The following is a 19,125-nucleotide window of genomic DNA, read 5'->3' as shown; positions in this document are numbered from 1 at the left end:
GTGATTATTCCTTAGTTAGTAAATCAAATTTCCATGGAAAGCTGAATTCTTGAGGATTCCTAGATCATCTTATCAACTTCTCATCCACTCAACATCAGTTCTTCTCATCAACTGGACAGTCACTCCAACAATCTCAGTGGGAGTTTATCCAGTGAATTCAGGATTAGATCCAGCTGAATCACGAACAGGGATGTATTAAACCTTCACCACGGTTGTTATGACTTTAGCTGTAAGGTACAAAATGTGGTTTTTAACTAGTCCATGTCTTTTGTTAGCCAGATTATGATATGGGTATGTTTCAGGCACATTATTTATTTCCATTAACATGGAAATTCTGTGTAGAAAGCAAGGCATCTGCCATTTAAAATAACAGACTCTCTCTCTCTCTCTCTCTGTGTCTGCATCTATACAAAACCAGCATCCTGTCATCCTTTGATAATGGGATACCCCTCACAGCTTTCCTAATCTGTTCAAGTTAAAATTTTTAACACTTCTTTTGAAGACTTGTGGTATAGTTTTCAAGGACATGGAACTGCTGATATACTTTTAATTACCATAAAATAAAACCAGACATTCTACAAAGATCACCCTTTTTATTTCCATAGATTAATTGGGAAGAAACATAAAAAGATTACCACATCAGGAATCTTTTTGAAGCCTTTGCCTTTCTGCTTGAACAGTGATATTTTTCAACATGTGGTCTAGTATAGTTGCTTGAATTATATTTTCTGTTTAACTCTTGCTTCCCTCCCAGAACTTTGACTCAATAAGAGCTACAAAGGTCTTATTAGACTTAGGAACTCTGGCATGATATGGTCCCCAAGGGAACAACATCCTTGAAAAAGAATACCCTGTGTAACAGTATGACACAGTGACTGCTTTCTTCCCAAACAAAAAGCATATGGGACTCCAATAATAGACCACCTCCAAGAGGGATACTGCACACTCGGGCTTTGACTAAAGTAAATATAATAACTTGTCAAGCATGTTGTGGGGAGCTGTAGATTTTCCCCCAGACAAACCTGGAATATCAATTAACTCTGTAAAATACTTCGTGCTAATACAATGCAACTTCAGACCATCAATGAAAAGTGGTTAAGCACAAAAACACAGGATGTTATTCCAAAACATAACCTTCCTCATACAGTTTGTTTGGAGATATGACCTATCACTGAGACAATAACAGTAGAAGTCTATCCCTGTAATTTTCTTTTGGTACCTAGGGAATGTCAACAGATAGCATAGGAAACAAAGAAGCTCCACTTGTATATTACATTAATTCCTGGCTAACAGTGTCTTGCCTTGATAACATCCACCTTTGACCATGAATAAATCCAAGTATGGATTTAGTATCAAAACTATGGAAATATTATGGAGGGAGTCTACAAATATTTAAGAGAAAAAGGACACTTTAATGTGCCTCCTATAATATAATCAAATTTGTAGCAACTGCAGCATCGATACAAAGCCACTTGAAAGATTTATGTTTAATATTTGGTTTTTTGTATTCCACTATTATCTTCTAAGATCTGAATTAATCAAAATAACAGTGGCAGGGTGTATAGCAGTAAAACACACTACCACACTAAGGTCAGGCAGAAACAGTGATGCTATTTACCACAACAGTTTAATGTTGAAAATGGGAGTTTATTAGTAAAAGCATCCTATTTTAATTTCTAATACTGATAATAATCTGTAATTTTCCTTTGGGTATGTGTTTGATTTTCTAAAATATTTTCAGGTAATATTATCCTAAGCATCAGTTTAACCTCATCTCCCAGAATAAATGTCCCACCTGCACAGATTAGGGTTCTCTGTGCATCACAGAATGGGTAAGGTTCAAAGGGAACCACTGGATGTCATCTAATCCAACCACCCAGAGGCAGAAATTTGTGATCCCAGCTGCAGCTTTTCTTTTTACACAGTCAACAACATCTTGCAATGGTGGCACACGCAGAAGTTGCCAAGAGAGTAATTTGGCAGCACCGCGGCTAAGCTGTGTCCTTGGCAGACATGGTGGTTTGGACTGGCACCTAAATTACCCCAAAGAAACACATGCCCTACTTGCTCCTCCCCATACCCGCTCCTTGGGTCCATAGATCCTGCTCACTGATGCTTAAAATAGCTTGTCAACAGAGTTATCCTCTTTCTTAAAATAGAGTACAAGAACTCAGTGTAACAGAGCATGATGATCCACGAGTAACCATGAGCAACCATGCTTTGCTTGTGCTGTGGGACCTGCTGAGAAGCAGGAACACCTTTGTGTGCATTTTTATATACACATTTATAGATTACGAGGGGAAGACAAAATGGTTTAGCTTTAATACTTGTCAGTTGTAGAGCTAATTGTCACAGCTTTCAATATTCACAATTACTTACACTTGTATTTCTTGAGGCTTTTGGGATAATCTTTGAAAAAATTAATTTAGACTCACTTCACATACACTTGACACAAACCTCATCAGCTGGTCAGAAACCTACACATTTTTCCACTGGCTTCTGACAAAGATCACCTCAAGGAGCTGAGTATTAAAAGCATGGGGCTGTGGAGTTGTACTAAACAAATATGTGTTTATCTGTCACATATGTAATTTATGTCTCCTGTATAATCAAGTGTTATTCTAGGAAATACTGCTTTCCAAATCACAAATAGAAGAAAGAAATTGATCTGAAGCCCAGTTACACCAACTGGAAACTTTCCATTGCCTTCAATGGCTTTTGACCAGACCGTGAATGCCTAAAATTAATCATTTCACATGACTAAAGCAGGTTGTCCCTCTGAACTCAAGGGACATGCTGTGCAGGGGCTCAATTCTGCTTGCATTTCTCAGGCAAGTAAGATTTAGCCCCAGCACAGCAGGTGACCTGAAAGAGTATGGCATGCTACAGGAGACAAATAGCTACTGCGGTGAACCTTGATGATACTGGAGACAACTGTGCCTAATAAAAACAGGATTTTATTTATAAGGTGCAATTAAAATCCTGAGTTCAACTTTCAAGTTTCATATAATGAGACCAGTGTTTTAACAAATGGTAGTGAAAGTACCATTAAGGGAACCGTGATAGTAAAAGATTATCCGCAAAGCTGCAGCATGTGCAGTGCACCTTTGTTCATTCAAAAAATTGTAACTGTCTACCCACCAGACTGTCTGCTCCAGAGAGTAAACCACTTAAAAGTCTCACTATTCCAGTGGATGTGGTAAAAATACTTAAAAAATCTGTTTCATTACTGATAATGCTCTAATTCTGTCCCTGCACTGGAGTGTAATCATTTACGGTACTGACTCATGTTTTACTGGTAAATGACTCTGTCATAGCAACCTGTTTTTCCCCAGCAAAAAGTGTTTAATTTGCTGCCATGAAAACCACGGCCATCCACCCACTCAGATATGAGCACAACACTTACTGCAAATGTCACAACAACGATTATGAAACAACAGCCATGTGAGTCATATGGGATTGCAGAAAAACAAGTGATATTTTGGGTGATTTTGGAACACTCAACCTATTATTAGAAACTTCTGTACTTTGTGAATTGGATTAAAAATTGATTAGCTGCATAGCCTTTGAGAGCTGGCAAACACTGAAAGAGATATGTAGGAGTTTGGCTGCTGTTAAACTACCAAAGAAAATCCCACTGAAATAAGAATCACTGAAGCTGAGATTTATGGAAAATGTTTGAACCCACAGGACCACAGTACTGAGAGTCAAGTAACCAGAGAGGTAAAGAAATCCCCAACTGGATCCAGAAGTGGAAGTCTGTAGTTTCAGTTTCTTAGCACATTTCACCAAGTGAAGTGACCGAATACAGAGCTCAGCATACAGAGCTCAACTTCTAAAGGAATGTTTTAGGCTTCTTTGAGCATCTTTGAATGAATGTTGGGGTTATGATTTTTTATGTCTGGCACAAAAGTGGCAAATAATATGCAATGTAATGTTCTACTAGCAAACAGAATATAGCTGCTGGTTCTTGCTACAATCTTTCCAAATCTCCCCAGAGACCACCAGCCTGACCAGCCTGTATGTATTTCTGATGGTGCAAGTGTCCAGAAACTGTAACATGCAAAGTCATGAGCACCATGTATCAGTCTGAGACATTACTGCCCTTCCACTTTGTAGAATCCTCAAGTCAGTAAAAGATCCAATTGGATAAGATTTCCTGTTTCATACAGCACATAATAACACCCACATATTACCCAAAATATTATCTAAAACATTCCCAGTAGTAAAGCACACAACTTAATTCCACTGATCTAGGTAGGATCTGATCTAATCCTAATGATGGATCTCACTCTGCATCATTTAAATTTCTTTGCAATCACATATGGGGGGCTATGAGACAAGACCACATGTTAGCCATCAATGCAATTTTTTTTTCTTTTTGGTTACGGGCCAGAGAGAGGCTACTAATCAGTGTGCAGAGGTCACCCACCTGCCCCCTGGATCATAGTTCACACACACAATTAATTCATTATGGGGAAAAGTCACTGCTGGAGGTTGAACTGCCCATTCCAGGGCTTTTTTTAGGTGAATGTCCTGCCACTGACCTGGAGAAATAGCTCCATTAACTAAAACTCTGTTGAATCACATTTTCTTATGCAATTTTTCTAACATAAACAGCATAAAACAACAATTAATAGAAAACCTTGCCATCAAAGCAGGAACTGTGGTAAGTATAGGCTGGATATTGTATATTGTGGAATTTGAGTCTCTCTTAGTCAAATTAGTTTACTATCCCTTTACAATATTGCCCTGGGAAGCATGACTTGGGCATGTCATCTGTGCTAAATGAGGTTTATCACAACTGATTTACCATCTGCATTCCTGTTGTTATAGGCACGTATGTATGAAACAGAATAAGGAGTAGTTAAGATTCCTTCCATTTACAATCTCACTTTACAAGACAAGTGTTCAAGAACTCTGGCATGACATTTACAGTGGTTAAGTATTGCCCTGATAAGGAAACTGAGATACAGTAAAATAAAAGGGAGATGTGACAAGGATTTAGTCACCTAACTCCAGTACTGTGATTAAAGAAACCTACTTCAGCATTCATCTGAACCCAGCACCACCTTAGGTCTTATATGTTAGGATCACCAATGCCTAAACCACTGTTCTGTATGCAGGAGTTCTCCATCGGCATTCAGCGCTGAGCACCTCTTTCAGGTCATCCCAGAAGGTAATATTCTGTGACCAAGTTCCTTTCACAGCTCCCTCCACTCTTCCAGTAGCACTGCTGCTACTTTTCCATGAACTTTTGTTACCATAGAATCTTCTGATACATAGATGCACCTATGCATCTCATACATAAAGCTATATCACATATATAACATACTGATGTCAGCCTGTAGTGTCCTGGTATCCCAATTACTCTGCTAGTGAGTATAATCAAATCAAATTTTGCATTTTCTTCAGTCTACAAACCTGAGCAATTATGTACTCAATAATGAGTCTTACCTCAGCTTGAATGTTAGATGGCAAAACTGAGGTTTCATTTTCTGTTGCACTGCTGGTCGGACCATTGCTTGGGGAACTGGGACCTGATCCAGGGGAGCTGCTACTGACTGAGGATTCTGAAAAACAGATCAAACATACATGAATTTCACTCTGGAAAGGCACACATAATCTTGATTAATTATATAATCTTTATAGCATAGGGCTTTTTTTGCTGTTGAAAAATATCTATTGGTTATACTTTTTACTTACATTAAAGACTCTTGATTCATCTTCCATTTCTTTGGTTTTCTTTTTACAACTAAGAAGGAAAGATATTCGTGATCTTTCCCCTTCTAATCTGTCTGTGTCACATAAGAAGAATTTAGAATTTGTTTTTCCCACAAAGATGGTTATGATACTCAGTATCGGGCAGAGACACTGACACAGAGCTTGTAATGAGTAAAGAAGAGAAACTCTTTCTTTTTCAATTGTGAAGAGTCCTGGCTCTGTGAGAGATGAGGCCTACTGCCATCCTTTCTGTCTAGGAAGGGGATGAGCCCATTGTGGACCAATCATTACATACACAAGTACTAATGGCAAAATACACACCTTCATTACATCTTTGGTACAAATATGAACGAATATTTACAGTATGTAAAGACATTAAAATAGGATTTGAAAAGCTGCATGCTATCTTGACTTAAAATGTCCCAAGTTCTGTCTAAGACAAAGGGGGAGAGGACAACCTCATTGTATGTTGTTGTATTGAGTTACTCTAATTCTACACTGATATAAATTATATATATGTAATGGAAACAGCTAAGGTTAAAAATTGAAGAGAAACCCACTAGTGGAAGTAACCCTCTTTCAAGGGACAGCTTTCAAATTGAAGCATTCAAGAGGTTGAAGAAATCATTATCTAAATGTGGCAGCAAATATTCTATAGCTACTTCTTTGCTTATTTACTCTCTATGCCTTAGTTCATATGCAAAAATATGTTTTCACTTTGACTGACATCACAGGAGGCTTCCTAGCTGTTACTTGGATCTCTTACTCTTTGATTTATTGAAGTGACCCCATACCCAGCTATACTAACTGGCCATGTAGAAGTTCTTGCACTATATTTTCAATCTGTATCAGAGAAGCGGAGACACACAAATTTAATATTTTTTTTCTCATTTTTTAAAAATTAAAATAGCACTTTTTGTATAAATAGGCATTTAGATAATGGGCTATTTTTAGCTGAGAGAATAAAAAGCAAAGGGAAAAAGAATTCAGGGAACAATGTTTAACCAGAGTTATAAAATGTCATATAGTTGATATTAGTAATTATAACAGCAATCTGAAAGGCTTCAAGACATTGTCAGAGCTAGCAAAGCTTTAGTGTTTCTGCTCTTTCAATGGCATCAGGAAGAGACCTACAGTGATAAATATTTTACTTTATACTTTATTTGTAAGTGTGCAAACTGTAAAAAAATCAGTTAAAATTAAGGAAGTGGATATCAAGAATATCATAGAGGCCTCAGCAAATGGAGTTAATAAATTAGCTGTAGAAAATTATAATCTGGAAATAATTTATCAGAAAAATACTTTATTTATAACTTTCATGCTTACATTTACACCTCTGTTCCAGTTTCACACATGACATACTGTGTAAAGTTGTCACAAGAATTGCACATACAGGGAAATCAATGTGTTTATTCAAGTTGTATTTTAATTCCATCTTGGTGTGACACAGTTCTGATATATCCAGTGAATTCAGATATGTGTCTTATAGACTAGTAACAGTTGATTGCATAAAAATATGGCCTGATCACCTGAAAAAGCCACAAATCTACTAAATATCAATGCAAAGTCAAAGCAAGAATGGTCTGGACAAGGTCAAACACTGCAAATGCTCATTTCATTTAGCAAACAGTTTCAATCCTGAAGTACCACCACTATTCTGTGAGCTGTGGCATCTGATGCAGAATTTCCCCATCCTTACTCACCTGTCACCTCGAAAAGACGCTTCTTGAATGAACTGACGTTTCCATCCTTCCTCCTGAGCAAAGGACTGCTTCTCCTTTCTGTCACCTTTTGTTTTAATCTTGAACGTACCTTCAAATTGGGCTCTGAAGCTGGAAATGAAGAGAAGAAAAGATGTGACTACAAATGCAATTCCTGGCTTGTGTCAGACAGCACTGACTCTCTAGGACCTAACCCGGTCCAAGGAGGGCTTGGAGGCAGAGATTTTACTGCCCAACCTTCTCAGTTATCCTGTTGCTCTTCATACAACTTCATTTTAGATTGCAAGCTAGGAAAGAGAGCTGAAGTGCTTGGGATCCCAGTATTTTTCTCATTCCATTGCAGCTTTGAAGTTACCCATTAATTATTGCTACTACCATATGTATTAATAATAAATGAATGCAAATTTAATTTACATTATTTTTATCTCTCTTGTAGGTGAAAACTTGGAAAACACATATTGAAACTTGGAATGTTATAACTGGATTAAGGTTAATTGCAGAAACAGAGATTAACCTCCACTGGCGCCTTTTGATTTCTCTGAGAAATATAAATTACAACAAGCCCTGCTGGCAGAACATTTCTTGGTCAGCAATTTTAGGCCCAGAACTGTAGTGTTTTCTGAGTAATACACCAAACAACTAGATTTATGACAGTGTCCTAAGAACATTGACAGAGAAAAATATATGCTCTGAAAATGGAGAAGTAGGGTTGATTCCCAGAAAACCTAGGATTATATTTAATGCACCTTGGGCAAGTTCCACCTTTGTTTCCTTAATGGATACAGTCTTTTCATATGAAGGCCAGCTCTGCTGTGCTTTTTATTTTGTAGGATTTTTAGCACAATAAAGTGTATCATGTAGTCTTTGATTTGTTCATCAAATAAACAAACTGCTATCAAACTGACTGCTAAGAGCTAGTGAGGGGCGATTGTGGAAGAGAATTTGTTTATATTTCCCTTTCTGGAACTGAGGGTTGGCTAAGCAATATCTCAAAATAGAAAAAGCCAAAAACTGTGGTCAGATTTCTCTCCTATGCACAGACTTAAACCCAGCCTCAAAGAAGGAGCAAGAGTTAGCAGAAAACCAAAATACATTTTATCTTCACTCAATTCAGAATTACACCATTTGTCACTTTGGGGCAGAAACTCAGTCCTACACTTCTAATACTAGTCCTTTCCCTCATGTCCCATTGCACATCTTTTTTCCTTCTGTCCCACCTGTTCTCCCAGGGGTGGGGAGGCTAGAGATGGTCACTGGAAGGCAAGGGGGCTGCACCTCACTGCAGAGCTGCTGTGACCAGCAGTACCTGCTGTCACACGCTGACCTTGGTCACGCACTGCATTGCATGTGGCAAGGGCTGCCCTCTGAACACCCTGTGCCTTAGATACATTTCAGACCAAGACACACAGACTAGAACAACATTGGAAATCTTTAATAATAGACCTATTAACTAGAAATTTATTATCATTATCACCTACTACCACTCTTAAGATGAAAGGTTCTAACAATGAAGTACAGATGACTTGTTTACTATCTCAGATACCATTTGAAATTAAATCAAAAATATAAAATATGATAATGGGCTATGACTACAGTATATGCTATCACCACACAGATCTCACCAAGTGTGATGACATTAATTTAATGTCAGCTTAATTTAAAAGAAAAGACATTCACTCCTTTTGCACTTACATTTATTTCCAGTTCTACTATTCTGTACTTTTAAGAATGAGGACAATATGTATGTACACATTCTGTCTGTGCATCTGTGACAGATGAATGTGATACAAATCCTCTGCAACACTCACTGGAGAAATTCTCCACTCCTATGTAAATGTTTCATGCTCAGTCACAGCAATTCCCTTTCTATTTTTACCAAATTCTCATCACATTCTGCATCTGAATCCATCATATAAGCACAGAAAACAAATCTTAAAGTAAATTTATGAATTTATGAAGATGCATGAAAAACAGTAATTTTTTAAAATGGAAATAATCAATTTTAATATTAAATGGCATGGAGGATAGTGGTTTTAAAATTATAAAATAAACCCCACAATACAAATCAAAGCTAACGTTTGAAGAGTGTTTGCTTCAAATTCTGGTTTTCCTGATTTTTCTCCCTGAAACACTGCCAGCTCCTAACATAGTACTTACTAGGACCCAATGGCTAGGAAAATGAATTCTGGTTTCAGTGGACAAAACATACAAATCTAAGCAATTTGAGGATATCTGGTTGAATGAAAAAAATGGTTTCTTGATTCCCAGCAGTAGCTGAGGCATTGGCTTGGGATGTGACTGCAGAGAACACTGAACCACCCTGCTCCACAAGGCTGGGGCAGAATTATTGCTCATTGCAAGAGGTATGGATCACCACAGTAATCCTGTGTGCTTCAGTGCACTCCTACATGAGGGCAGTAATAAGACATCTATAATTTTCAACTCTCTTCTGACAGATAGAAAGGCAAAATTAAATATTTTAAGCTTCAAATATGGAGCTGTGGATTGTAATTATAAGCATATACATGTATATATACACCGACTGCCTCAAAGCACATATGTAAGATCATTTAGAAACTGTTTTAGTCCTTTAAACTCTGAAATATGATCATTAGCAATGTGAAAAAAAGTTAAAATAAAATTTTCAAACCTTTTTTTTTAAATTAGATTGTTCCCCTAGTATTTGCAAGACACTTGGAAAGTCTTGATAGCAAATGACCCAGAATTATAATTAATTTGCCTTATATTTCAAATAAGTATTTGGCTCAGTACTTTAAGAAGTGGTTCTAGAGAGGGGTAATATTCAAAATGACTGTTTTGCATTAGCCACCCTGTAAGTATTATTTTTACTGTACATTATTTGCTCCTTTGCTCAGCTTAATTAATCCATTGCCACAGCTGACTATGTTCATCTCCATGGGGAAAATTGTCACATGGGGAGTCAATGCCAAAAAACTTTTGAGGCTTGAGATTTACTCCCTAGCTTGCTGCAGAGTAGCTTTCTCAAGCAGTAAGAAGTAACTTTTTTGCTACAGTAGTACCACAAAATTATTGAAAAGACCATCAGGGAATCTATATGGTGATTCAACCATGAACCAAGACACTGACACAGCAAGAAAATTAATGCATGTGGCTAACTTGATATACCCTAGCCATCCCACTGGGGTCCAGAATTCAAAACTAGATTAATTCTACCCCAAAAAGCAGACATCCTGTATCTCACCTTCCTGAGGAAAAGAGGCCTCTCTAAGTGCTGGAGGTGTGGAATGGTGTGGGTTTTGCTGTGTTTGATGACTCCAGCTGTAGTGGACTGAATCATCTGACCAAGGAGCCCAAATGCCACAGACAAGAGAAAAACAAGAGCACATGGCCAGGAATTTGGCCATGAGAATGAGGAACACAGCATGACAAATTTTCATGGCAGCAGTCTGATTGGTTGGGCTGTGAATCTAAAATCTTACTAAGAAACAGTAAATAGCTGATATTGGTTTAGTTGGTCTCTGCTTAGCAAACCTCTTTGCTCCACAAATCTTTGCACTTCTATTGTATTTAGCATTTTGGAACAAGTAATAATCAATTTACACTTGGAGAAAGTGAACATACATTATTTGAAAGTGTCTTGTTGCAAAGAAAACAAAAAGACACGGCTATTTTCTCTGAAGGCCATCAAAGCCCATGTCATTGTTCTCAATGGAATCAGCTGGTACCCACTTGAGTGATCTACTTCAGAGGATTTCAGGAAAGACTACTCTGAAAATGACTTTTTTATGTAGATGTAGCATAATTTGGAATAATGAGATGTTGCAGTAATATGGCTTGTTCAGTTTTATTGCTATTACCTGGCTAATTCTCTTTTTAGTGCTGGTAATTATGGACTGATGTTGATCTTTAAATTATTATAAGTGGGAAACAGATATGAAAGACACAGAAAGGATTACTTTAAACAACAGCAGAAGATATCACAGGCAATCAAAGGATTGGTTGCATAACATTTTGCCGTGACTTGGAATTGTGTCTAGAGAACAAAGAACTTTGGCTGTTGGTGAAGGACAAAAACAGTGTCTGAATTAATTTTCTTATATTTTACAGTGGCTTCATAGAGGAAGAAAGAATAAAGTAACTGCATTGTTAAAAATGGGAAATATACAGGCTTCTATGTAGGTACACATTAATTTCATCACATGAGCTATCACTGATAGGTGAAACAAACTAGTCTCTCCTAAGAAACATGGTGCTCAAATACAAGCAAAAAGATAGGAAAATGATTCAGTGAAGTCATTACATCCTATACTCCGCTCTGCTTAACATTAGCAATTTGCAGATTCTAGCATTAAATAATATAGCCTGTGGCCAGATTGCTCCCAAATGAGCTGAGGTTTTCTTGACAGGGCTTTTCTTCACTGTTTCTTTTTATTAAACATACAGAGATATTTAAGAAGAAGGAATGAAAATCCTTTTTATGCATGGGGAGAAGACATATATGAAGAGAATGTAAAAGACAATAATGCACGACTTTCTGATGGTTCCTGGAACACAGTAGTACTTTTGTATCAGAAGAGTGTGTGCTAACTTCAAATCAGCATTTAATGAAGCCAGGCAGGAAATGGGGGATGGGAGAGGGTGCATAGCAAGCAGGTCCTCATCTTGAGGCTAAAGCCCTATATACTAGCCTGAAGAACAGAAAGTGAGCTTTTGTCCAGATTCCTAAAGGCTCTAAAGTGAAAGCATTTCCTTTTCCTCACAAGCAAGCTGGCTTAGAAAAGCTGTGGGGCAGTTGAGGTAAATCATACTAAATTTGGCTAAAAAGATTCCAACACCAGCATGAGCAACAGCAGTGAAACTGACATCCTACTCGAGAAAGATAAATTGTCCACCATTGCCCAGGCATCAACTGTTATCACTAAGATCCTTTTTAAAACAGCAACCTGAACTTCCCTAACATAATTAGGTCACCAGAAAAAATTAAAAACAAAAGACTTCAAGATCTTCAAGCAAATCTTCACAGGAACTCTCTATTTCTTTAGCTGTAGTTTTTTTAAGCTGTGAAGAGTTATATGTACCAATTTGAATATATTCTACACTGTACTCCATGCAGGAGTTTTTTTCTGGCTCATATCTAACAAGTATGAGTAACTGAATACAGAGTCAAGAAATCTGTTTATTCACACCACACAGGTTGCTTTTTTTAATACTATTGTCTAGAGACTCACGTACAGACAAGGATTTTGTGCTGTACAACACACAGCCATAACACTCCATGCCTAAGATAGCTCAAAGTTACACCACAAAATGATGATGTGTCAGTACAGGCCATCAGAACTGCAAAACAAACATTAAGATGACACTGGTTAGCACAATGGGGGTATTGCTGTCACCACTGGTTTATCCTTTCTCAAGTTTTTTTCTAGCACTCTGGTAATTGAATATTTTCAAGAAGATACTGCATGTGGATAATGAGATAACTTGGAAATTTCTGTTGTGATTTATCCTGAAGCAGGAGGGGCAGAATTGGATAAAAACACACTGTGAAGAGATCCTCATTTTGTCAGGTCCATTGCATAGCTCAACAGGTTCCTGGGTGCTGTGGGCTCCCAGTCACCCTGGCAATAAAAATAAATAATAAAGCAGCCTACCTGCCTATGCTATGCCAGGACCTGGAGACCAAGGAAAAGGTCAAATCCCACATTAATACTGCAACAAAACCAACCAGAACAGTCATATCTTAGGCTCCTAAGAAGCTGGTCTGAAAGCTGTGGGCGAAGAAGAAATTCCCAGTTTCCCCTACAGCTGAGGGAGGCAGAATCAAATGCACAAGACAGCCCTAAGCACCATCAGAAAGGATAAACATGAAGATAATCTGGGCTTCTTCAGCAAAACTACGGTTGCAACCAAAGCCTGGAAGAAAGCCAGAGCGGCAGAGAGACATAGGTCAGGGACAAAAGCTGTTTCCAGCTTCCTCAGCTGCTTTGGGAAGAGTTGTGAATGAGTCCTGAGAGCCTTGGTGGTCCGCAGCCTTTACGGCACGTGGTTCTCACAATCATGTAACTATTCTCTGCTCTGAATGAAGTTTCTGATTGCTGCTCTGGCTTCCTGTAGGCAGCCACAGAGTGCTTCAGCCACCTCCACATGATTATATAAAGCATAGGCAAGATGAGTGGTGCCTCTTTGTCTTCATACATGACTGACTGACATGTGCAGTAGAAGGCCTCATCCCACTGGAAGACAATATTGGACAATGTAACACATGGACCTTCTCCCCACTGGATGACAGACTAGAAGATGGTAGTCATTTGCAGGTAGTATAAAATTCTGTGGGTTCAATGACTTCTCAATTCTGGTTATTGAAAATGCCACGTCTGAAAGAGTTTTAAATTAGATTAATGAGAGTGAAAGCTATTTACACATGCCCTCTAAAGCTCTTCCAAGAACTACATGGACTTGACTGCTGGGTGGTCCCAACAAGGCAGGAGAACCAGATACAGCAGTACAGGATGGAGATGCTTTGTTTTTCTGGCTTGCATCACCTAATGTGTTTTCAGGATCTACTGAAACTGTTTCCTGTACTACCATTCACTTTATTGGGAGTGCTGGTCATATGTGAAACCCTTTAGTCCTTTGCTTTATTTTACTTCTGTAAAAGGTAGAATGCTTTATTTTTTCAGACTAAGGTAAATATCCATGCCCTAAATAAAAAACCAGGTTTAGTGAAACACATGGTAAAAGAGCTAATTAGATTAAAGGGGATCTTCTAGCCCTTCTGCTCTCTTCAGGCTAAGGAAACTAATTTAACAAGATTAGAAAATTTTCATTAATTTTCTAAAGCAGGTTCAAAAATTAAATAGTCACTGAAGCTACTTTAAATATCTAACTTTTCTTTATTATTCACTGCAGTCTGTATGAAGCATAAAATATTTGTTTCATTATCTATGCAAACAAACGTTATCTTTCTAGGCACAATTTATTGAGTTAGATGTAGAAATTACTTATTGTAGTGCTTGGATTTAGCCAAAATTGGAGATCTTGAATATCTGAACAGTATGATGTATTATTTCCTGTTGATATATGTTCTTTGTGTAACCTATAAGGCAAAAGAACAGGTCTCTCAATAGAATTTTTAATAAATCTGGGTTCTTAGCAAAGAAAGAACATCTCCTTGCATTTGCACCACAGGGTTCTGCAGCAGTTTCAAGAAGGCTATGGTTTTACTGGGCCTTATGAATCCTCATTATATGTCAAGTCTGCTGAAACCATGACATTTCACTACTATGTCAGGTTCATCTTAATCTTCTTAGAGGTAAAATAATATCCTTTTCCAATAATAAGTAGGGGATTAAAAAGCAAATACTACTATACTGGCTTGAACCATAGAATTAAGGAATAAGGATAGTTTAAAATTAATTTTCATCTTCTCTCCACATCGTCAAATTCTGTAATTTTATTACACCTTTATAGCACTTTCTGGAGCAAACTAATCTGAGTTCTCAGGAGATGTAGAGGAGAAAAGAAGAAGAAACTGGTGCTTGAATAGAGGGTATCCCTCACTTGAATCACAGTAATTCAATAAATAAATTAAGATGTGCATGACAGGCAGTCCTTCTGGTTATGTCTCCACTGGTAATTCTTACCCTTTCTTCTGACCATCTATACCAAGTCAGTTCTAGCTGGGAAGAAGTGATGGGAATACAATATCCTACTTTCTGCAAATATAGCAAATCCCACTCTTCAGTCTAAATCCTCCTCCCAAATCCACTGAATCCCAAGAAAAAATATTCTGTTCAGTGACGAACTGTCACAGATAATCCCCTAGCCCACAAAGTCAAGGCTTTTGCCATGGTCTCCATTTGACCCCTAGATACATAATCTATTTTTTATAGAATAATCATGTTCATGATTATGTTGTTCCCCAAGCCCCATAAAAGAAGGAACTAGTTCACAGGGTGCTTAAATCCCAACAGATTTTAATCTAGGAAACTATCCAGCAGTGATAACTCACTGACATCAGGCAAAAAGTACAGTCCAATATTTCACCAACCTTCAGAAATTCATGATGAAACACCATCATCTTCTCCCCCAGTTTAACAGGGCATCAGTGTCATCAGTAAATGTGAGCTGGTTAGGTCTAGACTGATGAATCTGGAGTTGTCCAAAGGCAACAGGGTGCCAAGAAAAAAAAAGCAACCAAAACACAGTGTATCTTGCTCTCCTAGCAGATGAAAACCATTGGCCAAGTTCATCTCAAAAGCAGGAAGGCAATTCAGCCCCACTGAAGAAAAATGAAGATAAAATTGGCTCCAAAGTTGTTTGGACATTCAAGACACGTTTGTCTTCTTGAACCTCTGTAGGCAAGGCCAACTTTGTGAAAGCATCTCCTCATGTTAAGCAAAGTGAGAAGAAAATCCCCACGTTTGAAGTCTTAGTTGTACAACTTCACAACCGTACAGAATTAAAATAAATTTACTTTTAGATAGATTCTTTATGCTCTGGGATATAATTCCAGTCCCCTACAACTTAATTAGCTAAATACACAATGTAACCTTCCATCTGGTAGAGTAATTTAACAAGAATAATTGTGTACCACCATAACTCAACGAGACACTGAGGAAAACCATTGAAATGCTATTTCCTTTCCTTTGGAAGAGAATTATGTACAATTTCAGCATGCTTTGCATTTCTAACAGTTAAAGCCAACAGGGAGGTATCACTCTCATTTATATTACTTTCCCATGAGAAAATCAAAAGCAAAGTACAAAACTTATGCCTTTGCTCATGAATGGCTCTATAATACTCACTTGGCTTTAGCCACAACATGTTATTTGGCAGCTAAACCCCCTAATTAGAGCTGTGGGTTTGAATAGATTTTTCAGTGAAACTATGTTTTGCAGGATTTTGGAGAAGTGCAGTGTTTGCTAACCGATATCTTCTATTTTGGATGATCCCATACCATGTGATTTCCACTTCTCACTTCTCTGTTTTTCATCTTTAGATGTTCTTTACTTATCTAAAATTTTTCAACTGTTCCTGCTCTAGATACAGTGGAAGAAAATTTCAGTCCTACTGAAATCAAACTGGACAGTTTCTACAGACTTCAAAGAGTCTCAAATTTTATATGCAGTATTTTGTAACTTATTTATCCAGAGGGAATAAGCTTTGAAATACCCATTAAAACATTCCACTTTGTTTTCAATGGACATTATGCTCTTAAAATGCTTTAGATTTTAGGACTGCTCCCTGTTGCTTATTGAAGGGGTTTCTTTAGGTTCAAAAGTCAAAAAGGTGTGTAGTATCTGATTACTTGCTTATCAAAAAGTTATGCAAGGCACTTCTTAATGCTAATTTTAAAAGCATTTTTGAAAACAGTGCAAGAAAGCTTTTATGTACTCACATGAAGCAGAACTTCATAATTCAATTTTGGCTATACACTGGTCAGTAAAAGAACTAAGACAGTGTTTTGATCAAGATTGTATAATTAGTTTCATTATGAAAAAGGGTTGGTAGTGTCATAAAATAATTACTGGCAAAACAGAACATGACAATATATACATGGAGTGGGATTTATGCTAAAAACAAAAGACAATCTGGAAACTAAGTAAATTTTTTATCCACTCACAAAAAACTTTGTTTCTGCAATTAAAAATGAGTGTTAAAAAAATACATCAGAGGAATAACCTTCCACTGATGGGAAGACTATGATGGTCTTCATTAGAATCATTCTGGTGATGACTCCTGTTGAACCCTGGTGCAGGCCCTGGCAGCTTTCATGATACCAAAGCATACCTACACAAGTTCTTTTCTCTTTGACAGTGTCATTAAGCCTACCCTAGCACTCATTTTTATTTACTTTTAAGATATCTCAAATAAATTCTCCTCTAACTTGAGCTCAATCAGAATGACAGGACATCTCTCCTCAGCCCCAGCTCTGATGGGCTGGAGACACGAGCAGGCCCACACTGTAGCTACAACCACATCACATTTCCTTGGAGCTGCTGGCTCCCAGGGCCTGCACACCAGCTTGGCCTCTTCATTACATGAATCCGGGAGCTTTGACTTCGATTCAGTCTGCAATTGCAAGTGGAAGCTTTTTCTCTTTCTAAAAATTCCTACTACTAATTACGTGCTCTGAAGTTATTGATACTGAATTTGGGAAGGCTGAAAATGTTTGGTGAAGAGGAGTCAAGATCAGGGTACCTTTCCTCCTTCTCACTGTGATAAGTACTGATTTCTTCTGAGCACATTACCTAGTCCAAATCTGTCGAGACGGTTCACCAGTCCAGGAAAATATGGAGTCTGGAGAGGCAGGAATGCTTAGCATCCCTGGAAAATGGGATAAAATTAGGAGAATCATATGTTTGCCTCATTTCCCTGCTTCAATAAACAAATTGCCTCTCCCATTTATTGTTCTTGCTCATAAATTCAGAGAAAAATAGCACTTCTCTCCACTGAGATGGACCTCCTCATTTTGGCAGACATGGTAATTGAGGGTTTGGTATACTCCAAGGTTGGGGTTTTTTTAAATAAAAACCAAAAGAAAGCCAGCTTTTTCATATACTGTTACATCACAAAAGAATGTTTTTCCTAGAAAATGCAAACGGAAATAAAATTTGGTGGCACAAAAGGGGGAAGGAGAAAAACCTTCACACACAAAATGTTTTTCTTCTGATCTTCAACTGCTACAGTAAATTACTGAGTCACTAAGCACACAAAGTACAGCAAGGAAATATTCTAATTAATTTCTTTTCTTAAAAATTACGTCTGCTGAGTTCTCATTCAGGAATCTTTCATTCTCATTTACACAAGAGCTACACTGTTATTCTACTGCCTAATCAGGTTAACTTAATATGGGTTTTACAGAGTGATCATCATGGCTGTGCAGGGCAAACTTCTTCCTCTCTTTCATCATAATATTAAATCCTTCATCTCCTCTTTTTTCCTGTATGGAATTACACAACTTCTCCCATCCAAGGAAGAACCTCGTACTATTTGTTATTTTAAAAAAATCCTATGCTATGTTTCCATTGAATATGTTTCCAATTTTTGGAAAGTGACCTACAAACATCTTCTCAAATTGTTACACTGTAAGAGATGTTCAGATCCCTAAGCACAATGCAAGTTGTAAGCCTACAACTCCATCTGCAAAGAAAGATTCAACTGGCACAAAATCAAAATAAATAGAAATACTGATTGACATTCCCATTCTTCCATGATTGTGCTAAACTCAGGAAAGAAAAAACAGTTCATACTTGATATGATGATGTCCCCAGGAATTTCTTCAAAAAAAAAAAAAAACCATAATGCAGAAATTCCATCTACAGCACCATAAAAAAAAGTATACAGCTTTGGCCAGAGAGCTAACCCTTGTTGGAACTTACTGGCTTTTGCTGGTTTGTATAAACACTTTTATATAAAAAGTGAAATTTTAAAGATTGGAGAAAGTGCAAATGTTAGGGCCATTTGCCAGAATTTCTGCATTTTGAAAAGGTAAAAGAAAAAATAGAAAAAAAATTTGAAAAGCTCTTCTACCATACCAAACCCATGTTGCTTATTGTGCTTTGTATCCTCATAAAGAGGATAATATTTTCCTGGACAGATAGCCACAGACAAGAGGAGCTCAACAAGCAAAAGTTCCCCTTATTAAATGATCAGATTTTCAAAAGTACATGGCTCCCATCAGAGCTCTTAAAAA

General features: G+C 37.5%; 1 protein-coding gene across 12 annotated transcripts in view; it reads right to left on the bottom strand.

The window, feature by feature from the left end:
• The window catches only part of HDAC9 (histone deacetylase 9), a 455,819-nt gene that overhangs the window by 198,860 nt on the left and 237,834 nt on the right, over positions 1–19,125 (bottom strand). For all 12 annotated transcript variants that reach the window (XM_071429136.1, XM_071429143.1, XM_071429142.1 and 9 more), the window contains 2 exons: positions 7,428–7,556; positions 5,458–5,573 (listed from right to left, as the gene is read on the bottom strand). In XM_071429136.1, the coding sequence (XP_071285237.1) occupies positions 5,458–5,573; positions 7,428–7,556 (245 nt within the window). The remainder of the gene's footprint in view (positions 1–5,457; positions 5,574–7,427; positions 7,557–19,125) is intronic.

The sequence above is a fragment of the Agelaius tricolor genome, unplaced genomic scaffold, assembly GCF_023055355.1.
Source record: "Agelaius tricolor isolate 1412-34295 unplaced genomic scaffold, bAgeTri1.0.p SCAF_6, whole genome shotgun sequence".
NCBI lineage: Eukaryota > Metazoa > Chordata > Aves > Passeriformes > Icteridae > Agelaius > Agelaius tricolor.
Note: the sequence above shows the minus strand (reverse complement) of the source record. Positions and strands in the feature narration are given on the sequence as shown.